Genomic DNA, 22,114 nt, shown 5'->3' with positions numbered 1-22,114 from the left:
TTTACGTTCTCTAAATTTATCTCTACTTTTAAAGTGATGAGATTTGGTTTCTTATGAATGTTGGCAAAACCAGGTGAGGGACTGACCAATCTTTTGGCAAATTAAGGCAAAAACCAACTGACTTATTTGGGCTTTAAAAAATTCATCTCTTATCCATTTAGCTTTGACTTATTTACTTTGCATATACTATCAGCTTTAGTCATTTGATTTGACAATGCACAGCTGGAGAAAAATGGCAACTTTAAAAAAATGGATAAATCTAGATATTGAAAAAATTACCCTAGATATCTGGTACAGAGAAGACACTGTCAGACTATAGTGAGTTTTAAAAACAAATTCTTTTCTCCTTTTCTAGCTTAAAGAAATTAAAAGGCAGACAGTTTTTTCTTATCTAAATCTTTATTCAAAGAAAAAAAAAACAAATAGTTTTAAAACAAGTAACAGCAAATTTTGTTAAATATTAAACATTTTAGTTATCAAAGATATTTAGACAATATGTTCCTAATATTTCTGCATAGCAGAAGCACACTGATTATAGAGCTCAGACTGCCATGTGCTCATGTGAGTTATTTTTGGCATGAAAGAATATCTAAAGTCACCTTTAAACAGAAATGTGATAATAGATAAACTGATGGTAACTTGTTGATTCTCAAGGCTTTAAAAAATTATCCTGTTGTGTTGACATTTCCTTACAGTGAATGCTTTATGGACCCTTTCTGTAACACTGAGTAACAAACAGAATTCATTTTCTTTAAAGTTAGTAGTACTAGTAAAGTCATTTAAAACTGAATTAGAAATTATGTTCCTGTTTATATTAGCACAACACGAATGAACAGCATAGTATAAGTAAACTGATTATTTCATATCCAAAGTTAGAAAATGGAACGACATAAAAAACATGCTTCGACGACAAAAACCAATAATTTAAAATGGAGCTGTTTAGTACATGACATCTGTGAGCACCCTTTCTTGGGGGTAAAGTTTCCCTTTGTGATTCCTCAAAGTTTCCCTTTCCAATTTGTGTAAAACACTGAGAAATGCAGTAATATATCTATTGTATTTTCAAAGATTTACTATAGAAAAGAGTACATTTTAAATGTCTCTTTTTTAGTTAAGAAACAGACAAACCCAACAAGTATCCTTTCAAGTTTTTTTCCCTTGTGTATGGTACACATTCATAAATGTCCACTAGACACAAGGAAAATTGTTCATGTTGTATAATGTACCCTATATAGTGGAAATATCAAACATACTGAAATGACAAATGGTTTCCAACCAGTGAGCTAAGAGGAAAACAAATGTAAGACTTGTTTTAATCACTAAACATTGCAGGCTTTTTTTTTTTTTTTTTTTTTTTTTAAACAATGTTTGTAAACTTGCCCACAAAAGCTGGGTAATATTAAACAGCCAGTAAGGCACTTTGTCAAAAAGGACTAAGTAGTGAAGACTTCATGATTGGCAATTTGTTTAATAGGAAACACTCTATACTTAAAGAAAGCAAAATCTGTAGCGGGGTGGTCCTTTTACTGATTTACTGTCTAACAGAAGTGAGGAAAGCTTTAAAATTTAAAATTTCATTTTGTGTACCAACTTTTCCCTGCAGAAGAAGTCTTTTAGTTGTAATTTAAAAAATACATTAGGAGCTATCAGTGTAAATAACATATCTTTTTCAATCTAATGTTTAAAAGAATATTCAGTCACTAGTATTTTCAAAACATCCAAGCAATTATATTTAAAAATGAATTACAAAACAAGATCTTAGTATAAAAATGTTTCCATGTTATTAGCAATTCCCTTGTGACTTCTGATGGCTTCACATATTACAGTATAAGCTTTGGTATAAAACATGCAAAAAAAGCCAACAAGGTTGTGAATACAGCAGAGCTAAATACAAAACACATGAAATGAGTGTTGCACAGACACAGCAAATGAGAAAAACGTAACACACCCCTGCAGGATGATCACTGTTTGCACTTCTACCGCTCCTTAGTTTGTACATTTTGCTTGTTCAAAATCTTCAGCAGAGTTTTATTCATGTAATAGGGTCTTTCAGTAGAGCCATCATTTCTTTCTAAATCTTCCACTAGGAGGAAGAATGGCACAGAGTAAATGTCAAAGCAAAACGGTAAGAGAAGTAACATCGCCATCTGCTGTATATTTGCTTTACAGCAGTACAAACTGTTTTTAAAGAACAGCATATTTTGGCGTCAACATTACTGTGAACACAGGTATGAGAAAACAATCAGCCCTTGTTAAAATGTCAGTAAGATATCTCATTTTGTGTACCAGGTCAGATTCTGCCAATATTGCATGTCTCTCAATTGCATGATCAAACAAATAACTTTTACCTTCCTTTGGATAGCAAACTAATTTCAAAAACAAAAAGATTCATCAGGAATTTCTAAATTTACCTTCAAGTTCCTGAAAAATACTATGTTCTCAATTTCTCAATTTACTTTCCAAGTTACCAAGTTTTTTCAAAATTATTTTTGTTTTGCCATCAATAATTTATATGGTATGACTTTATAAATTAAGACGTGTAAAATTTAGTATATTTAAAATCCTTCATCTACAAATTTTGAGAAATATTACTTTGTTTTTTCAGTTATTAATTGCTTTGTAAGAAAATGGCCTCTAAATTTCTTCTCAAAACAATGCTCATTTTGACTATATATTTCGAGTCCACAAAGAAGTAATTATGAATATCATTTTGACTAGAAATAAGCTCATAATGTAGTTAAAACTTCTACACTTAGAAATTCTTCCTTCCACATGCTTAAGATAATTAAGAATTAGTTAACAAAATGATACTCTGTTTCTTATGATTTTATAGCCCAGGGTTATAGCTTTAAAACACAGCCAAGTTTAGAAAGGACTTCCATAGCTCAGTGAAGAGAATTTTTACTTTGGAGAATTTTCTGGTCCAATCAGCAGATATACTGTTAAATATTTGGTACATGGGCCCCATCCAGTACGGAGGATCTTTTACAATGCAGAAGAAGTTATGATTGTTAGAAGTTTCCAAATTAATCTCCTTTGCCTTCCTCAATTTTCTAACTCCTAGGACAGCCAAGAATAGAAGGTGAAAATAAGCAAGTAGTTTCTCACTTACTGTATATTTTTCAAGTGATTTTCCAAATTTTATGTGTATCAGCATCAACTAGAGAACTTTATGATAATTCACGTGCTGGCCCACACCCAAACATCAGAATATCTAGGGTGGGACCCAGGCATCTATATTTATTTAGTGATTTAAATGCATAAAAATTGAGACCCATTGCTTTATTATTATTAACTTTTTGACTATTCCTGAAGGGAATTTATTACCCATAAGTTTTCAACACTTTTAAGGGAGAGGTCATTATTCTACTAGATCTGTTTGTAGCCCATTTTCTGTTGGATAATGAAATAATAATAAAAACTTAGGAATATAAGTGATCACTTGTCCCTGCATTTTATACTTAAAGGAGAATGAGAGTGAGGAAGGCTGTTTGCCAATGTGTGGAGCCCAGTTACCCTTCCGACTATGACAGTCTCAAGAAAAGTAAGCCAAGAGTTGGTGGCCATTATAAGAAACAGTATTTTGAACATTTTCCCTAGTCACTGGCTTGTAGCCTACTGGCGTCTCGCTATACGCTCCCACGGAGTCAGTCTAAATCTCAGTCCCACACTTCCGGATTATTAAAAACATTGGTATTTATATAATTTATAACACAATTATACATTTCTGACTCTTTCTTGGATTCATGGATCATACTCAGATCTTCATGCTCCTTCTCTGTCAATACATAAATAACCGTATTCATAAGCTTAGTGTAGAAGCCAAAAGGATGGTAATTGATCCAATGTTCCTTCTGGGGTGTCCTATTTTTACACTGTTAGCCATAACATATGTGCTTACACTCGGGATGGATAGGCAAGGTGTGTGTGTCTGAATTGTGCTTTGCTTTACCATGCAAAAGACTCAGGCTGGCTGCCAGAAGCCAGCTTGTTGCTCTGGTCAGCAGGAGTGGAATTTGGCAGTGATGTTCCTCCTAAGACCTGGAGGGGGAGATTTGCTAACCCGTAGTATGCCCCTTGAAAAGGTACCAGATAAGGCACCTATCAGAGGGTCAATGGTATATTTCCTTTGTGTGACAATCAAAAGTGTCTTAACTTTTCTCTTTCCTCACTGAGAGTTGAGTTAAAATTAAACCTTTTGTAGAACCAAATCATACAATTTCTTTAACCTAGAAATACAGGTATGCTTATGAAAAGATGTAATCACTCCTCTATCACAATTGTATGCTGTTTTTCTGTATCATGGGAACAGGAAATTTGGGTTAGAGACAAAAAGTGTGATTATGTGACAATTTCAGTTTCGTCCAGAATATTTTCACCACGGCCAGAGGTTCATACTATTGGAAATGACATTACAGAACTCAGATTCAACTTCACTATAAATATAATTTCACTGAAACAGAAGGGGCTTTGAAGGTTCCACACTAAACTTTTACCCAGTACTACTCTCTGTGGAACCTGTATAACATTAAATTCTATAAGTTTGTTATGGCCTTGAATCAATTCTTGAAATATGCTTCCTAGGGAACCATTATACATGTTTAATCACAGTTTAGAGAGTTGCCTGCCAGCTTGAACAGTATAAATATAACCATAGCACCATATTTACAAATTTAGTACCATATGCTGGTTAGGTATAAATCAATCTTTTTATGGCTAATCGATTGTACATTTATAGTGCTTTTAAAAATTGCCTGAATATTTTTACAAATACACACTTTATAAAAAGAAAGGCTAACAAAGTGCTGCAATGGGAAACAGCACACTGAGTTATAAAAGTTATTAAAACATTTTTGGCTATAGATTTAGAAAATTGTTTGATGTTTACACCTTGCTGTTCAGCTGGGATCACAGTCTATAAAGTATCCTACTTCACAGAGGCTACTATCATCAAATGCCTGACTTCTCAGATGGTACCAGCTGCTGACTTTTAAAGAAATAAGCACAGGAACTTCACGTTAATCAAAAGCATCATTTTCAATTACAATTGACCCAATTTACAAAACTTCTACTTAAAAGTGAGTGGCACTGTTTGGAGCTTTTCTACTTTTTCTGCTCCTGGGGAATTAGTTTCAACTCGTTCAGAATTCCATGCACTTTAGGGGCTACGAAGTAGGGTTTTTCTGTAGATCCATCATTTCTTTCCATATCTTCACCTGTATATGCAGCAGCCAAAGCAGGCAAAGGCAGCAAGCAGCAGAATGATGAGGCGCATTTTTATGTATTGGGGAGCCGAACAAGGAAAAATCAGAAATATCAGTGTTAGAAAGTCAAACATAAGACAAAAGTGCAGTCAAGTTGCTGATACTGGAATAGAGAGGAGGCCTCAACCTCTGTTAAGAAACACTGAAACTTCCTAAATCCCACCCACTCCAAAAGAATATTATTTTGATAGTTTAAAGTTTAATAAGATCATTCATGTCCTTTCAAAAGTGTTATCCATTAAACTCTATGACTTTAAGTTCAGAAACAAATTGTCAAATTCTCTGGGATGAAGAGGTTAAAAATTATATTGATCTTGTGGTAAATGTAGAATAATAATTGAATTTCAAAGTTTAAAATCAATTTTAATGGTAGTCCACTCCCTAATGTTACAGAGGAAGCAACTGAGGTCCAGGAACATAAAATGACTCTCCTGACGCAGAAAGCTCTGGCGCAACCAGGATGGGAACCCAGCCTTTTGACACCTGTTTCAGTTCTCCTCCGACTTAACTATATAAGGTTCTGTCCCATATCCCTGTAGTCTGCTCAGATTATATTTGAAAGCTAATATCAGTGTGTTTTCTGATTCCCATAATATGTGAATTTACGTTCCTGCTTTGCTTAGGCTGGGCACATACCTGCTGGGCAGTTTGGGGGAAGCATCAGAATTTTGCTGAGAAGCAAGGGGAAATTTGCATGGAATTAAAAGTTTCCTGCAGATACACACAATGCACAGCATATAATATCAACTGATAAAATGTATAAATGCAAATTTATTATATATTTTGAGCAGTATCAGAAAAGATTATATGTTATTTGTAGCCAAGTCACATAGGATAATCATAGATCTGTAGGATAAAACTAATTGATTTTTATTCACACATTTTAGGGAATGGTTGGCTTATTTGGTTTAGTAAAATTTTATGTTAGACTTCACAGTCACTTTCCTTCCTCACATAGAATATGAAAAGCTAAGGAAGGAACGTGATAGATACCCAAAGTTCTTGATTGCCCTTAATGATATTTCTATACCTGGATCATTTTTACCCTTGATGTAGGGTAGGCAGCCTGGTCTGGATCTCATTAGTAATCATCTACAGCTATCATTTTTTCCCACCCAAATTCTCAGTGCCAGACCAGAATCCCCCATGCCTCATAATCATAAAAAGATGTTTTGTTTCTGTAAATTAAGTAGCTCTCTGGTAGCAAAGATACTAGGTATAAAAATATAGAGAAATAAATAAATAAATAAATAAATAAATAAATGGTACACTTCCACCGAATCAGAATTTGGGTTAGAGTATCACTTAGGAAGAATGCTTTCCAAAGTAAGCTGTTGCCCATGATAACAGCTGGGGAAGGAAGTAGAAATACAATATGGTTTCCCTTGTTCTTTATCATCAAAGACAAGTGTCTGAAGCAAAACTGTTCATGTTCACCACTGCAATGTTGGAATAAAGCTGAAATTATATCTGGTTTTTAGTAAGTTGACAATTGATTAATAAAGATTGGTAGAAAACATTTCTTACTGCCCAAATTTAAAATCCACTGGCTAATTTAAAATGCATATGACTTGCCAAAACTTCAAAGTCTGGAAACTTGCAGGTATCTAGACATTTCCTGAGATACATCTTGAGAAACATTTTTAATTACAAGGAAGGGGAAGGGCTGACTAGTAGGATCTGCAAGTATTGCTTCCATGATTAGCATTTGAGATAAAGGATCTTTCGAGCATTTGAGCACCCTGTCTCAAATATGTCTTAGGCACTATCTTACTCCTGTGCTGCTTCTTTCAGGCCATACCTGAGCTGAAACTTGTTCATGTGGTATTTTGTAGAACACTTTTCCTAAAAAACCACTGAGGCACAAAGAAAAGATTTTACATTCCAGTGTCATTTATAGCCAGAGGAAGAGCTAGCTAGTGCTCAAAGTTCTCCTGATTTATTTGCTTAATTTTTGAAAATTGACGTTGAAAATTGACTTTGAAATGTTTGGAAAGAAAAAAACAAGCTTGGGCCATTTTTGATGAGTTTTACACTTGAAAATTTTCTCTAAGTTAGTATCTCCTCTCCTGTTTCCAGTGTGAAGTTGGTGTTGAAGGATACTCTAAAAGTAAACTGTTAGTTTTATATGAAGTACAAAACTCAGTAATGCTTTGTCATAGAATAAGCTTTCTCTGCTTTTTTTTAAAGAGTAATGTGACAGAGAAATAATCTCATAGGGTGCTTGCTATAGGGTAAACAAGTTCTGTTCCTTTACCTGACTCTATAGTCTCTGTCTTGAGGTTTGTCAAAGAATTGACGCTGAAGGTGATGGGCAGATCAAGCTCCTTATGAGCACTGATCCATTCTATGTATGTGAGCTGCACATATCACACAGGGGCATGGTGTATAAGTCAGTGATAAAAGCTGTAAAGAAATATTATAACTCTAAGCATCAGAATTGATCCAGCCACTTCTGAGACCTGCTTCTCTCTGAATCCTATCCGTTATTGTGTTACATGGTGTGAATTGACCCTATGTGTCTTTGAAACCATTGCCATCTTGCTTTATTGCCTCTCCTCAGGAAAGCCAGTTTCCAAAGCCCAGTTATGTCTTCAGCTCTGTTACCAAAGCACAACAGAAACCAGTCATTAATATAAACTTGAAAACATAAGGAAATGCAAAAAATAATTTCATGCTGGCAACGTGTCATGAAATTGGAGATTAATTTCATAGCTGGCTCTCTTGTGCTTTGCAAACCTCATTCTTTCAGCTATTAAGGTTTAAAGAGCATCTACTAAGCAATTTCTCTTTCCAAACAATGTTTTGCCATTGCAGCTGGATCATAGCAAATCCACAAGTCAGCTAAGGACATGGGTCTTAACTTTCTCATCCTTTCACTTACAGCACTGGGGTGGGGCAGGGTGGGGGAACACATACTAAATACTTACAGAAGCAGATGAAAAGTGTATCAACACACATTGCATAGACGCTGAAGAACCCATGTGCAATTAGGTACGATCCAATAATGACGGTCTGTAAGTGGGTAAAGAAGAACAACAATACAGCTTTAAATGGAGCCATGATGAAAAAGTTTTGAGATACTCTGTGTTGGGAAAAGATTTCAATAGAGAGAACAAAAACTTCAATGATAATGCTTTCGCTTGCTTTGCACTGAGATTCACATTAAATGTACCAGGTTATAGACACATTTTCTTACTACCATCTCCAATGTCTACCAAAAATATCCCAGATTTAGTATTCTGTAGATTCCACTCATTGAGGCAGTAAAGCATAGGAATTAAGAACACAGAGAGGTTTGAATCACAGGTCAGTCACTCACTCAAAAAGTTATATAATCTCTTTGTGGAGAAGAGGATGTGAGTAATGATAGTATTTATAACATATGGATTAAGTGAGTTAATATATAATGGATACTGTGGGGATCTGCGCATATCTCCTCCAGCTGTCATGCCCATTCACCAGATGTTGGGGATATGGAATGCTGATGACTTAGTTGCTTCCCTTCAAGACTGTAGGGAACTGCCTCACCCATGGTTACACCACGACCCAGAAGGCAAATGATGGCCAATGGCTGCCTGATGTAGGAATCCAAAGGCTCAGACCCTTTGCCAGGACTTCCTGTGATGTTTGAGGCTTCACTTGTAGCCACATTGTGGGTCCACTTCTCCCTCTGCCCAGTCCTGCATTTCTCATTGCCTTACAAGTGTATTTCTGGAGAGTGCTTCCTAACAAACCTTCTGCATGCAATCCTCTGTGTCAGAGGTTGTTTCCTAGGAAACCAATCTATAAAACAGAATGAGACTTGGCACAGACTAAGACCTAATACTGTTAGCTATCACTCTTAATTCTCCTAAATGCAATGATTCATAATCTATATGCCTCTTTATAAGTTTAATAAACCTCTAGTTCAACAGAATATTAGCTAGTAATTAAACATAAACTTAAGCAAAGCTGGGACATAAATTCTGGGATATTTAATAGCATTTTCTGTGATTTGAGGAGCAGATATATTCTATTGCAACCTGAGGGTTTAATATATATGAACAATTACATGAATGGTAATTTCTGTTTTGCAACAGTCCCTGTAAGGTGTGTTGTATCAGAGAGGATCTCTTCTACTGTCGTTTTTACTGGAGGAAGGGAGAATATGTGCACAGAATTTAATCTTACACAATTGGACAGAAATAATGCCTTAAAAATGCAGGTAGGTGAAGCTGTCGGGCTGCAGCCCAGAACCCATGAATCTTGAAGACGATTGTGTAGGGATGTGGCTTGTGAGGGGTGACAGCGTGATTGGGGGAGCCGTGTGGACCACACTCCACTTTGTCTAGTTTGTGGATGGATGGGTGGAGGAATGGGGGAGGGAAACAAACAAACAAACAAACAAACAAAGGCACCCAGTGTTCTTTTTTGCTTTGATTGCTCTTTTTCACTTTAATTATTGTTCTTGTTGTTTTTGTGTGTGTGGTAATGAGAATGCCAGGGATTGATTTTGGTGATGAATGCATGGCTATGTGGTGGTGCTGTGAACAATTGAATGTATGATTTGTTTTGTGTGACTGCATGGTATGTGAATGTATCTCAATAAAATGAATAAAAAAATGCAGGTAGGTAGATTATATGGAACGTGAATAACTCATTGTGAACCCCAAATCTCCCAGAACTTTCAAAGTATATTATCTGATTCTGCATCTGACAAGGCTCAAACTCCAGGGAATGTGAATTGGACTGTTAGGACTTGAGTACTCCACTTTTTCAACCTAAGAAATAAAAGGAATGAGCAGTCAGATTGTTCTGAATCAAGTTTCATTGTCTTGGATCAGAACCCCATGGAAAATGACTCATGCATATACAGAGTTTGATCACTTGATGCCAAAAGTCACATGGGCACAATTTTATCAAGGCAGTAGAAACACAGTGGTAGAAGTGTCACTAATTGTGACACTGGATTGATTGATAAATCAGTCACAAGTGAGTCCAGTTACCCTGTACCTACAGCCTAAAAGAGATATTAAACAGAGATCTTGTTCTTTCATATACTTAGAGGGTAAAATTGGAACAGCAGTCACTTCTTCCAAAAAAAGGTTCAGGAATGATCAAGTGGTCAGAACAGTGACACAAATATATTAAGAATATACTAAATATAAATCTATAATGATAAACAAAGAAGAAAAAAAAACAACTAGGAACAACAAGATATTTTAAAATGGAAGAATTCTGTGCTATCTATAAGGTTAAGTATCAACCTTTAAAGTCCTCCCACATCCCACCATCATCCCACTCCTAGTTCGATCTGAAACTGAAAATGCAGTCAAGATGCATGACATTTTTGGGTGTACATGTTTTGTCACTTAAAGATACTGATACCAGTATGGCCTAGATGTTCTCCCCAAAGTAAAATTTGAAAACATTTTTTTAAAGATTGGATTTAATCTTTCTTCAAAAATCGAATTTAAAACTACTTCTAATGGGAGATCTCTTTGTAGCCATTCATTGTTTGTTATTCCTCTTAGTTTTTATTTTTGCCATTTCTGAGAAATCATAGAGTCAAAAATACCCAGCTCTTACCAGCAAAGGTACCCAGTAATAATTTAAAGTCGTTGGTCCTTCTATAATCATTGAGATTTTTTGTGTGAAGACTAAGAAGGCCAGGACACCTATATTGAAAAGGCAGAACATGCATATTATACATTGCAAAGGAATACAGCATTTTTAGTAAAGTGGTTTTTCCAAGCATCTTTTAAACTTTTTAATTATTTTGACGATGACTTACCAATACTTCCAGCAATGAGAATTTTTCCCAGGAATAGCACGAAGTCCGTAACTCTATCCATAACTGCAATTCTGAGTATCAGAGGGTAAAAAGTATAATTCGGTGTTTAAATTACATTTGTTACTTGAAATTTATGGGACTAAATAATTCATGAGTTCATTTCGATTTATCATTGTTGAAATTTTATTTGGTAATGGTTAAATGCAAGAAATGAAGGTAGAAGTCAGGGATGATATTCTAATTTATTTTTAAAGAAAAAACAGAAGATGGCATTGTAGGACTGCCAGGTATTATTGGTAGTGTCAGCCTCTTTTTCTAATACAGGGCTTATACACACCCTGGTTCCTGAGGATGCTGCATTTGCTCTCTGATTTTATTCACTTAGGGCTCTTTCAATTTTGCTATTGTATGAAAGGAGAAACGACCAGAGACAAAATGATAATGTGGTTCATGTGGGTAATTGCTTGAGCGGGAGGGATAATAAAAATGTGCCAGTGGGTGTAAAGACATAGGTGGATGTTGAAAGCAATAATGCTAAGATATGAAGAGAGATTAATGGTTTGAGAGAGAAAATTTAAACCTATCATGATACTATTCATGTCTCATAAGGCCACCAACAGTTTAAATCACATGAGAAGTATGTAATGCCCAGGGTTCACCACATTGGCTATTGGAATGTTCAGCATGATTACTTACTTTATAGCATTTCTCATCAGGATATTAAAAGCATCTCTTGCTGACTTGCAGAAGTTTCTGCCATATATTGCAATCTAAGGAAGACAGTTGATAGTATTCTGGAGTCAGTAACATATCTTAACAAGACCAAAGGACAATCCAATGACAGCAAAACAATCCAATTCTCTGTCATCCATAGAGCTACTCCCCTTTCTCTTTCCACTTTCTGGGTTTGTGGGAGATCAGGGAACTCTGAGTTCCCAACAACTCTCAGGGTCATTGACAATAATGTGTGCTTCAGGTGCTATATACCCTTAAACCACTATAGAGTTTAAGGGATTAGACAGCTTCAAAAGGGGGCAGGTCTTTTTCAAAATCCCAGTTAGTGGCTTCTGTCTTTCACATATTTTGGTTAAAGTTTTTTTTTCTGATCTGGTTACATGTTATAGTCTCCACATTAAAAATTAGTCTTAGGAAACATGCCTTTTACTATGCTTGATTTACTGATTAAAAGGGCTCAATAGGACTGGCGGTTTGATGTGCCGAGCCCTCTATCATGGGACTTGCCCTTTTGAAGCTCATAACTGCAAGGGTGAGGCTTGACTTGCATATAATTGTGCCTAAGAGTTTCCCCCTGAGTGCCTCTTTGTTGCTTAGATGTGGCCCTCTCTCTCTCTCTAGCTAAGCCACCTTGGAGGTGAACTCACTGCCCTTCCCTCCTACGTGGGACCTGACTCCCAGGGGTGTAAATCTCCCTGGCAACGCGGGATATGATTCCCAGGGATGAATCTGGACCCGGCATCATGGGATTGAGAACATCTTCTTGACCAAAATGGGGATGCGAAATAAAACGAAATGAAGTTTCAGTGGCTGAGAGATTTCAAATGGAGTCAAGAGGTCACTCTGGTGGACATTCTTATGCACTATATAGATAACACCTCTTAGGTTTTAATGTATTGGAATAGCTGGAAGTAAATACCTGAAACTATCAAACTCCAACCCAGTAGCCTTGACTCTTGAAGACGACTGTATAACAATGTAGCTTGCAAAGGGTGACAGTGTGATTGTGAAAACCTTGTGGATCGCACTACTCCCTTTATCTAGTGTATGGATGGATGAGTAGAAAAATGGGGACAAAAGCTGAATGAAAAATAGGATGGATGGGGGGGATGATTTGGGTGTTCTTTTTTGCTTTTTTAAAATTCTTATTCAGATTCTTTCTAATGTAAGGAAAATGTTCAAAAATAGATTGGGTGATGAATGCATGACTATATGATGGTACTGTGAACAGCTGATTGTACACCATGGATGATTGTATGGTATGTGAATGTATTTCAATAAAACTGAAAAATTTAATTTTAAAAAAAGTGCTAAATAAAATACTTTCACTGGATATAAATTAATGACTATTTTAATCTCCACAATAAACACCTCTCCAGACCATGTCTAACTATGATAATGAGCAAGGGCCATAAAAGTTGTGGTTGCTAAATTTTAGAAGAATTACATTTCTGGATCCCCTACTAATAATCTTGCTTTTGATGCCTCCATATTCTCATGGGAAATAAGCAACAAATCCATTCAGTCATTGTCAATGTCCACATACCTGGACACAAGTTTCATGAAGAGGATCATGAAAAATTTGCAAATCTTTCTGAAAAATTTGCAAATCTAAGAATTAGAAAGATATGTTCTTCTCAGAGTGAAATACAGACTATGTAAGCTTTCTTCCCTGTAAACTATGTCAGACACACAAAACCATATCCAATCTATGATATGATATTACCATGTAAATAATATTTTACCGCTTCAAAAAGATATTTCAGGTAATAATGAAGCACAGTTAAGATCCTGTCTCAACTAGAAAAACCTGGAATCATACATTGGATTTTTAAACTTGCATCAACATGGCGATAAATGCAACTGCATGATGCAAAAGTGCTTTAGAGATAGCAATATAGACATGGGGTTTGGATTTGCAAAGAAGAGATATAGTAAATAAAAAATCATCTACTTACCATGATATAGGCATTTCTGTTTAAAAACTTTATCAGTTTGTCCAAACACCAGAAACAGCATTTCAGGCAGAATTGTAGGAATTTAGCCAAGCTGCTCTGGCCATCTATAAGAAGGAGATATTAAGATCTATTAATGATTGTCAACTGAACCCTATGAATCATAACAAATAATAAAACTTTTAAGGTGCATTCTAAACAGACTTTACATGTTTGTAAACAATGTCTGTCATGTATGAAGATTTATGTCAGACACCCACATTTATATTTCAAGCCTGATCTAGAGCTGTCCTGAGCTCTAGACTTGGAACTGCCTGACATCTCTACCATGCTTCTTGACTTTAATATGAAAAAAACAGAATTCTTGATCTACTCTCTCAAATTTGTTTCTCTTGGCTTCTACATCTTAGTAACTAGCATCGCAAATGTTCTCTCTTATTTACCAGTGTTATCCCTCATCTGACATTCAATCCCTCATTAAGTTGTACTGACTTTTCCTTCAAAACATATCCCAAATCTGAGTATCTCCATCCTTACTACCCTATACCAAGAAGCTACAGGCATCATGTCTCCTCCTTGCCCCCGTCCCAAGTTTATTCCCTACACAAAGTCAGAAAGTCTAAATAAGATAAATTCTATAATTTTACCTTTAAGATGGCGGTCCAGATATTCTAGAACAATTCTAAACATATGAACTAATGCAAGAATTAAAGATCCGAATGCTAGGGAACCTGTGTGATATCTGGGCAGAGATGAAATGAGAATACAAGTTAAAATGTTTTTACTATTAACTAAAAAGATGTTAGCTCACAATTTTTACAGTTATAAGGGACTTGCAGATGGATTAATAGGACAGAGCTTCATGCACTTTTCTATTTAGATTGATAAAGTTCTCTCCATGGAGGGTAGTTTGAACTATATATATTTGTCTTGCCCTTCATTAACAAAAATGATACTAGGATGTTTGAGCTGAGTAATGGAGATGACAGAACCAAGTTAATTCTTAATCTTGCATTGGCACCCTCCTTTACCTCTTCTTCCTTCCAGTAAACTATGTAATTAGGAAGGATATTGACCTAGGTAATATTTTAAAACTGCGGCCATGACACCAGACAAAGCCGATTGTCATTCACGAATCTTGAGTTTTACCTTTGACCTCATTTATACCTTTATCACTTGAATTAATCAGCCAAGTCCGAATTACAAGCAAACTACAACTGGGAAAACAGATTAAGAGTCACGATGGAGCTTACCGTATGGCTCGTCCAAATGCAGTGAAGAGTGGAAATGGTGGGATGTCATCAGGTTTTTGCAAGGCCCAGTAATAAGCAGCAAAGGCACCAGCAAGGGTGCACTGACCCAATGCAATGACAAAGTTCATAAGCCAGAGAAAGACAAATAGATTGTATATCTGGAAGGTGGGGATGTATTGATGGTACAGGCTCGTTCCACCATAGAAAGCAAAGTTACACATAGACCCAGGGCAAGCTTTGGGAATTTCACTTGTATTGAATACCTGCACTCAGGGAAAAAAAAAGAACACACACACACAGAGAGTACAGTTTTCAATGCCATTCCAAGTTAACATCTTCCATGCCTTCTCCTCTAGTCTAGACCCCAAATGCATGTCCTGACTTTTTCCATTAGCTTCTAATGTTACCTCCTCTATTTTTCTGCCATATCATTTAATATAATTTTTAAAAAACTTTTTATTTTGAAATAATTCCAAACACAGGAAAATTGCAAAAATAATACAGAAACAATTCACAGGACTCCAATATACCTCCCACCCAAATACCCAGAATTACTATTATTGGCTCACATTTTGCAATTTGGGCAGGGGCACACAGAACTTACTCTTTTTTTTTAAACTTTTCATTTTGAGATGTTACAAAATAATGCAACCCCCATACAGAGATCTCCATCATTCAAAGAACTCCCTATGCCCCCAGATATTCAGATCTGCCAATTTTAACATTTTGCCACATTTGCTGTATCATTCTATGTCTCTGTATCATATCATATCTATCTATTTATCTATCATCTATCAATCAACCTATTTTCTGAACACTTGGGAGAAGGTTTAAAAAATCATGCTCCTTGATTACTAAATACTGCCATATACATTTCCTAAGAACAAGGATATTCATTTATGTAGCCACCTTAAGTGAAGTTATCAAGTTCAAGAAATTGAACTAGAATATAAAGTTTACAGTCTATATTCCAATTTTTTTCATGTGTCCCAATAACATCCCTTTGAGCCTTTTCTCCACCCTTGCTAGATCCCATCCAGGATCATGTATTGCATTTAATTGTCTCTGTCTCTTTAGTTTCTCTTTCATTTTTTTTTTTTTAAATTGTGGGACATATATATAACATAAACTTTTCCATTGAAACCATTCCCACATACTATTCAATGGGACTAATCACACCACCTTCCATTTCTAAAACTTTCCCATCTCCCCAAACAGAAACTTTATATCCATTATGCTTTAATTCTCAATTCCTCCAACTCTCTGCCCTCAGTAACCTGTAATCTACTTTCTGTCTCTATGATTTTGCATATTCTATGATATTTTATTTGTAGTTACCATGGAACTTAAATTTAACATTCCAAATCTATAACTATCTTGTTTGTTTTGATACAACTTAACTTCAATAATATATACATTATGTTCCTGTACACCTCTGTCCTCCCACCTTTATGTAGCTCTTGTTACAAATTACGTGTTTACACATTATGACTCTCAAACCACTGATTTATCATTACATTTTATGCATTTGCCTTTTAGATCCTGTAGGAAATAAAAAGTGGAGTTACAAACCCAAAATATAATACAATATTGTTATTTATATTTACGCAGTTGTTACTCTCACTGGAGATCTTTATTTCTTCATGTGGCTTCAGTCAATTGTCTAGTGTACTTTCCTTTCAACCTGCAAACTCCCTTTAGCATTTCTTTTATGGCCAGTCAACTGGTGACCAACTCTCTCAGCTTCTGTTTATCTGGGAATGTCTTAATCCCTACCTCATTTTTGAAAGACAGTTCTGCCAGATATAAAATTCTTGATAGGCAGTTTTTTGCTTTCAACATTTAAAATATGTCATCCCACTGCTTTCTTGCCTCCCTGGTTGCTGATGAAAAATAAGCTCTTAATCTTATTGAAGCTCCCTTGCACATGGCATGTTACTTCTCTCTTGCAGCTTTGAGAGTTCTCTCTTTATCTTCATCATTTGACGGTTTGATTATAACGTGTCGTGATTTTGGTCTAATTGTGTTTATATTGTTTGTAGTTTGCTGAATGTCTTGGATGTGTATATTCATGTTTTTTGTTCAATGTGGCAGTTTTTAGGCATTATTTCTTCAATCTCCTTCTGGGACTTCCACAATGTATATATTGGTACGTTTGATGGTGTCCCACAGATTGCTCAAGCTCTGGTCACTTTTCTTCATTCTTTCTCACTTCTGCTTCTCAGTCTGATTGATTTCAATTGTCTAATCTTCCAGTTCTCTGATTCTTTCTTCTACCAGCTTCAATCTGCTGTTGAACCCACTCTTGGAAATTTTAAATTTCTATTACTGTAGTCTTCAGCTCTGTTTGATTCTTTTTCATAATTTCTATTTCTCTGATACTCTTTGTGTTCGTCTATTGTTTTCCTGATATCCTTTATTTCTTTGTCCATGTTTTCCTTTTGTTCTTTGAGCTAATTATGACTATTTTCTTAAAGTCTTTAATGTCCTGGGTCTGGGTCCCCTAATTGATGGTTTCTAATGCTCTAATCATCTCCTTTGCCTGGCCACTGCTTCCTGTTGGTATGTTTTGTAACCATTTGTTGAAACCTGGACATTTTGATAATTTAATGTGTTATCCCTGATACTTAGTCTCTAAGGCATCTGTTCCTTAAGCTTGTATCCAGCCAGTGTTATGACAGAGTTTTCACTGATGGCCAGGAGCTAACACACACACACACACACACACACACACACACACACACGAAAAAAAGAAAATATCTTCGCAGTCTTTGAAGATTGACAGGTCCAAGTGTGCTCCTTCAGGGCATATCCATACATAGCTCCAGGCCAAAGAGTAGGGGTCTCCGTATCCTTTCTGCACAAGCATCTTGTCTTTGTGGCCCTAGGAATTTCCCTGTTTACACTGTTCCAAATGTCCCCTTTCCCCTAGGAAACAGTTTTTTTCCTGGTCCCAAGCACTGCATTGTATGTTCTACAGCAAACATTCCCTCATCTTAGGCAGCACAACTTGACTGCTATCCCACAGCATTCTGTAGGAAAGCTCCCTGCGCTGCCTTCCACATGCAGGGCAAGTCCTGGGATGGTGAGTCCCTCAGGCCACCATCAGAGCGATTAGACCAGACATACATGCTCCTGGTATCTGCAGAAGGGTAAATCTGCTCTCTCCAGAACTGGAACCAGGAATCTGCATTGGCATTGTGGTCCTGCTTTGCTCAGAGCCTGTGAGCCATCCAGGGCACCACAAGATCCTACTGCTTTTAAGTGCCTTTCACTTGATTCTGCACTAGCCCTGCTACTGCAGTCCTTTAAATGTTTTCTGTGCTTTTAGAAAGAAGTTTCTGCCAGTTTTGCTGGTTGTTCGAACCTTCTATTGGGGAATGGAGACCTGAAACTTCTCACTCATCATATTATTCTTTAATAAGCTCTGGAAAGTATCTTGTTTTTCAACATATGTTCATCACTCTGCACCTACTATAATTTCACATTTATTAGTGTTATGGACCATACATGTCTCTTGGGTGTATGATAGGACAAGTGAGCCCAGGAAATAATTATAGTGCTTTCTTTCCATTCTGCCCACCATTTTATGCTCTTCTGCTACCATCTGACCCACCTTCTCCGTCTGTGCAATGATCCACATCAATGAGTAGGATCTCTGTTTCAGGATGTGTTTCTTAAAAAACTGCAAGATGGAATGTAGCAGAGTTTTGTACTGAAGTAGGTAAATGAGAGAGTTTATTTTACTTACCTCTGGGTCACAGGTTTTATTATCATGCACACATTTCCCACCTGGGGTTACAACTTTGTATACAGGTGTCCCTGATGTAGCCAAGAAACTGAATGAACTTTATTAAGGATAAACTATTTACTTTCAGACTGAAAACAAATGAACAGACAAGAAGATAATGCAGATAACTCAAAAGTCCATGGGTAGAATATCTTTAAAAATAACCATTACGTTGTAATATTTTAATAGTTTATGCAGTTTTCAAGCCAGGATTAGTGTAATATGGATCTGCTGCACTGAGTGGCCTCTTAGAAAGAGTAAACTATAAAGGGGCCTTCTTAGTTTATTGCCAAAGTGAAATACCACATGTGAAGACAAAATAAAATAAAACTCTACTATATGGCTACTTGAGAAAAATTCAATCAGTAGACTAAAACTATTTTAAAGCTTGTAAAAAAAAATGCCAATCTTCCCAGGAATGGAACACCCTGGGCACAAGCTCCTGGTTTCTGAAGGGTTATGTGGATCTGAGGTTTAAAGTAGTCAATTACCAAAGGATACACTGCTGTCATGGCCCAGTAGGAAATGCAGATTGAGAGGAAAATGAAAGTTAATATTGGATAAAATAACGTGCTGGGGATGTGTCCAATGGCTCTGAAATAAAACAAATATTTGAAATGCAAAATGATCCAGAAATATAGCTTCTCAATTAAATTTCCTTCTGTTAGAACTAGAAGAAAGCTTTTGGCTGAATCTGTTCTAAGGACAGTGGTAATAAAATTCCCTCTCTTTTTCCCCTGATCATTCTGGCATATTCTAAGTTGGTTTAAATGCTTTATTTTTTTAGTAAGTAAGGGACATTCTTCTAATGCTCATGTATGATGTCTGCCAAAAGTTCCTCAAACCCTCCTCTCTTTGGCTATTTCTGTTTGACCCATAAAGATTTGACTTATTATAATGATGAGATTTCTTCCCTTTTTAAGATTTCTACGCATTTGGAATTGGATAGAATCTTGAAGATTATGTACTCATCCCTCTATAATTCATGAAACCCTTCTATATTATCTTTGAGACATGTTCACTAGGTCTGGGGACCACATTGAGGGATGGGAACTGATTTTTTTTACATGACACAGCTTATTACATTTTCTTAACTATCAAAGTATTCAAAAATTCTTCTTTATCTGCCCACCCATAATTATATTCATTGCGTTCTGGGGAAGAAATTACCATTCTACCACTTTTCCCACACAATATCTCTTTAAGTGATTCCTTATTCTTTTCTTTTCCAGGATAATAATTTGTTTGATATTTTCTCATGGGACATGGTTTCTGAGATTTTCCCCATCCTAGTTACCCTGTTCCTAACTATCCTTTTGAATATCCATTTCAGGATATGTCACAGGTTTAAACACAATAGTGTTTGATATAGCCACTGAGAAATACGATGGAACAAATGCATTCTTCTTTTGCCATGTCTTAGATTCCCTTTGCATTTGTTACCTTCTTTGACCTGTGCTGATCTCTTCTTCCTCCACACACTGTTTTTAAACGAATTTACTGGGTGTCCCTACATTATTACTACCCTGTATTCTCACACCCATTTATTTCAGCTCTTATTTTTTTCCTGAGCCACCTGTCAACCTGTCACAGTTGTAGTGGCCTTTTAAGGGATCATTTTCATGAAGAGGAGAATCAAAATCCTCTTTTCCACTGAAAGACAAACAATTAGAATTTCAAGTTTTTTTTTCACAATGCTAAGCTATATATATATATATACACACACACATATATGCATAAGAATATATACATGTTAAATATATATTTTTAGAAGCATGACAAGTGGGGCAAGTTAAAGCAAATTGCACAATATCATGCTATTTAAAAAATAAACGACAGCAAATCAGTAGTTTCCAGTGGCTAATGATAGGGCTTCAGTTATTGTGGGAAAGAGAGTTTAATTTAACAAACGGCTTGTTAACTATTTAAACCACTAGTTTTAGGTGGCATTATTATTATTATAAATGGCAATTTTGTTAAAATAATCCTTTAAACCGTTAAAAATAATTTTGTCCTCGGTCATTAGCAACTTAGCCTCCATCATTCTAAACACAGAGCATGGCCTGCTGGTTTTACAGTAATGTTTTCCTTGTTTCTTCTATGCATTATTCATAGTTTAGGGTATTATCCTCAAGTGACCTTTTGGACTCGTATGTAAACAGTAGGTGTTATTACCTCTTAGCATGAATTTTATGAAAAATTTAAAATGTTTATTTTGTAGCATTTTAAAATAAAAAAGGCTCTGCGTATAAAGTGTTCCTGAATTATGTGCTATAAACACAAAATGTATAGTTTGGTGCTGCTAGAATCAATTGTCCTATTAGCAAATTTTGTCACTCATTCAGAAATGGTAATAGCATATAATTGGCTCTATAGAATTATGGTAATTTAAAGGTCTGCAAATGATTTCAAATATTGATATTAACATATAACCCAGGATGGAAATAATATAATCTATAGTAACTTTTATTTATCACTTCTTCTACAAACATTATTCTCCTAATATACATTTAGTGTTCACAATAATGCTAAAAAATAGATTAGACAGGTTCTATCCTTATTTTACCCTATGATAATTGAAGTGTGAGGAAATTAAAGGACTTGTCAGTTGACCTTTCTAATAACTGGCAGAGTTTGAACTTGTTTGAACAAGTCTTCCTGGATGAAAAGTAGTTCTCTTAAATAAGGTTAGAGGGAAGGGAGTCCAGGACAGCTAAGCAATAGACAACAAGTGTTTGAACTGATATGCATTATCTAAGTTTCCACATCAAGGACCTTACTTGCTCCCTTCCTTCAGCAGGGCAATGGCGATGCGGATTCGATTCCTGAGGAAGATCAGCATGAGGATGACCAATATTTCAATGATGCTGAGCGCTATCACTTTAAACGAAAAAAAAAAAATCAGCCTATGATACAAATCAGTCAAAAAAACAAACTTTATCTGCAAAAGGGCTGAGCTTAGAATCATTTCTGTCAAATCTGATACCTTATAGTTTAAGCAGTACTACCTCTCTGAAAATGCCAATCTTAGAAATTCACTTTCAAAATTTCTAAGAAATGCTAAGAAACCTAGGTTAAAACCTTTAGAGTTTGAGCAACTCAAATGGACAGGCCTCATTTCAGCCATGGAAATATCTGACACCATTTGTAGAAATAAGAAATTAGGCATGGAAGAAGAAAGTGCTGCTTTACATAGCTCTACTTCAGATGTTTTCCCCTTTAGTTCACTGAGTAAGAGAATCATTAGAGAAGAAACTTTTGGGGCTACCTGCCCTGCTCACAATGCCTCTTAACTGTCTGTGCTGACAGGATGGGCAGGGGCTCTTGGCTGCCATGTTTTT

The 22,114-nt window shown here is 35.9% G+C and overlaps 1 protein-coding gene across 3 annotated transcripts in view; it reads right to left on the bottom strand.

Moving 5' to 3' along the window:
* Positions 1-1,334: 1,334 nt before the first annotated feature.
* The window catches only part of SLC44A5 (solute carrier family 44 member 5), a 386,861-nt gene continuing 366,081 nt past the window's right edge, over positions 1,335-22,114 (bottom strand). For 2 of the 3 annotated variants that reach the window (XM_037826900.1, XM_037826901.1), the window contains 11 exons: positions 21,554-21,653; positions 19,275-19,367; positions 18,735-18,822; positions 14,984-15,246; positions 14,378-14,472; positions 13,734-13,837; positions 11,737-11,810; positions 11,041-11,111; positions 10,836-10,924; positions 8,195-8,279; positions 1,335-5,216 (listed from right to left, as the gene is read on the bottom strand). In XM_037826900.1, coding sequence (XP_037682828.1) covers positions 5,104-5,216; positions 8,195-8,279; positions 10,836-10,924; positions 11,041-11,111; positions 11,737-11,810; positions 13,734-13,837; positions 14,378-14,472; positions 14,984-15,246; positions 18,735-18,822; positions 19,275-19,367; positions 21,554-21,653 — 1,175 coding nt within the window. In that variant the 3' untranslated portion in view covers positions 1,335-5,103. The remainder of the gene's footprint in view (positions 5,217-8,194; positions 8,280-10,835; positions 10,925-11,040; positions 11,112-11,736; positions 11,811-13,733; positions 13,838-14,377; positions 14,473-14,983; positions 15,247-18,734; positions 18,823-19,274; positions 19,368-21,553; positions 21,654-22,114) is intronic. The other variant, XM_037826902.1, reaches the window with a different exon arrangement.

The sequence above is a fragment of the Choloepus didactylus genome, chromosome 2 (assembly GCF_015220235.1).
Source record: "Choloepus didactylus isolate mChoDid1 chromosome 2, mChoDid1.pri, whole genome shotgun sequence".
In the NCBI taxonomy this organism is placed as follows: domain Eukaryota; kingdom Metazoa; phylum Chordata; class Mammalia; order Pilosa; family Megalonychidae; genus Choloepus; species Choloepus didactylus.
The sequence above is the reverse complement of the archived record's forward strand: the minus strand, read 5'-3'. Positions and strand labels throughout refer to the sequence as shown.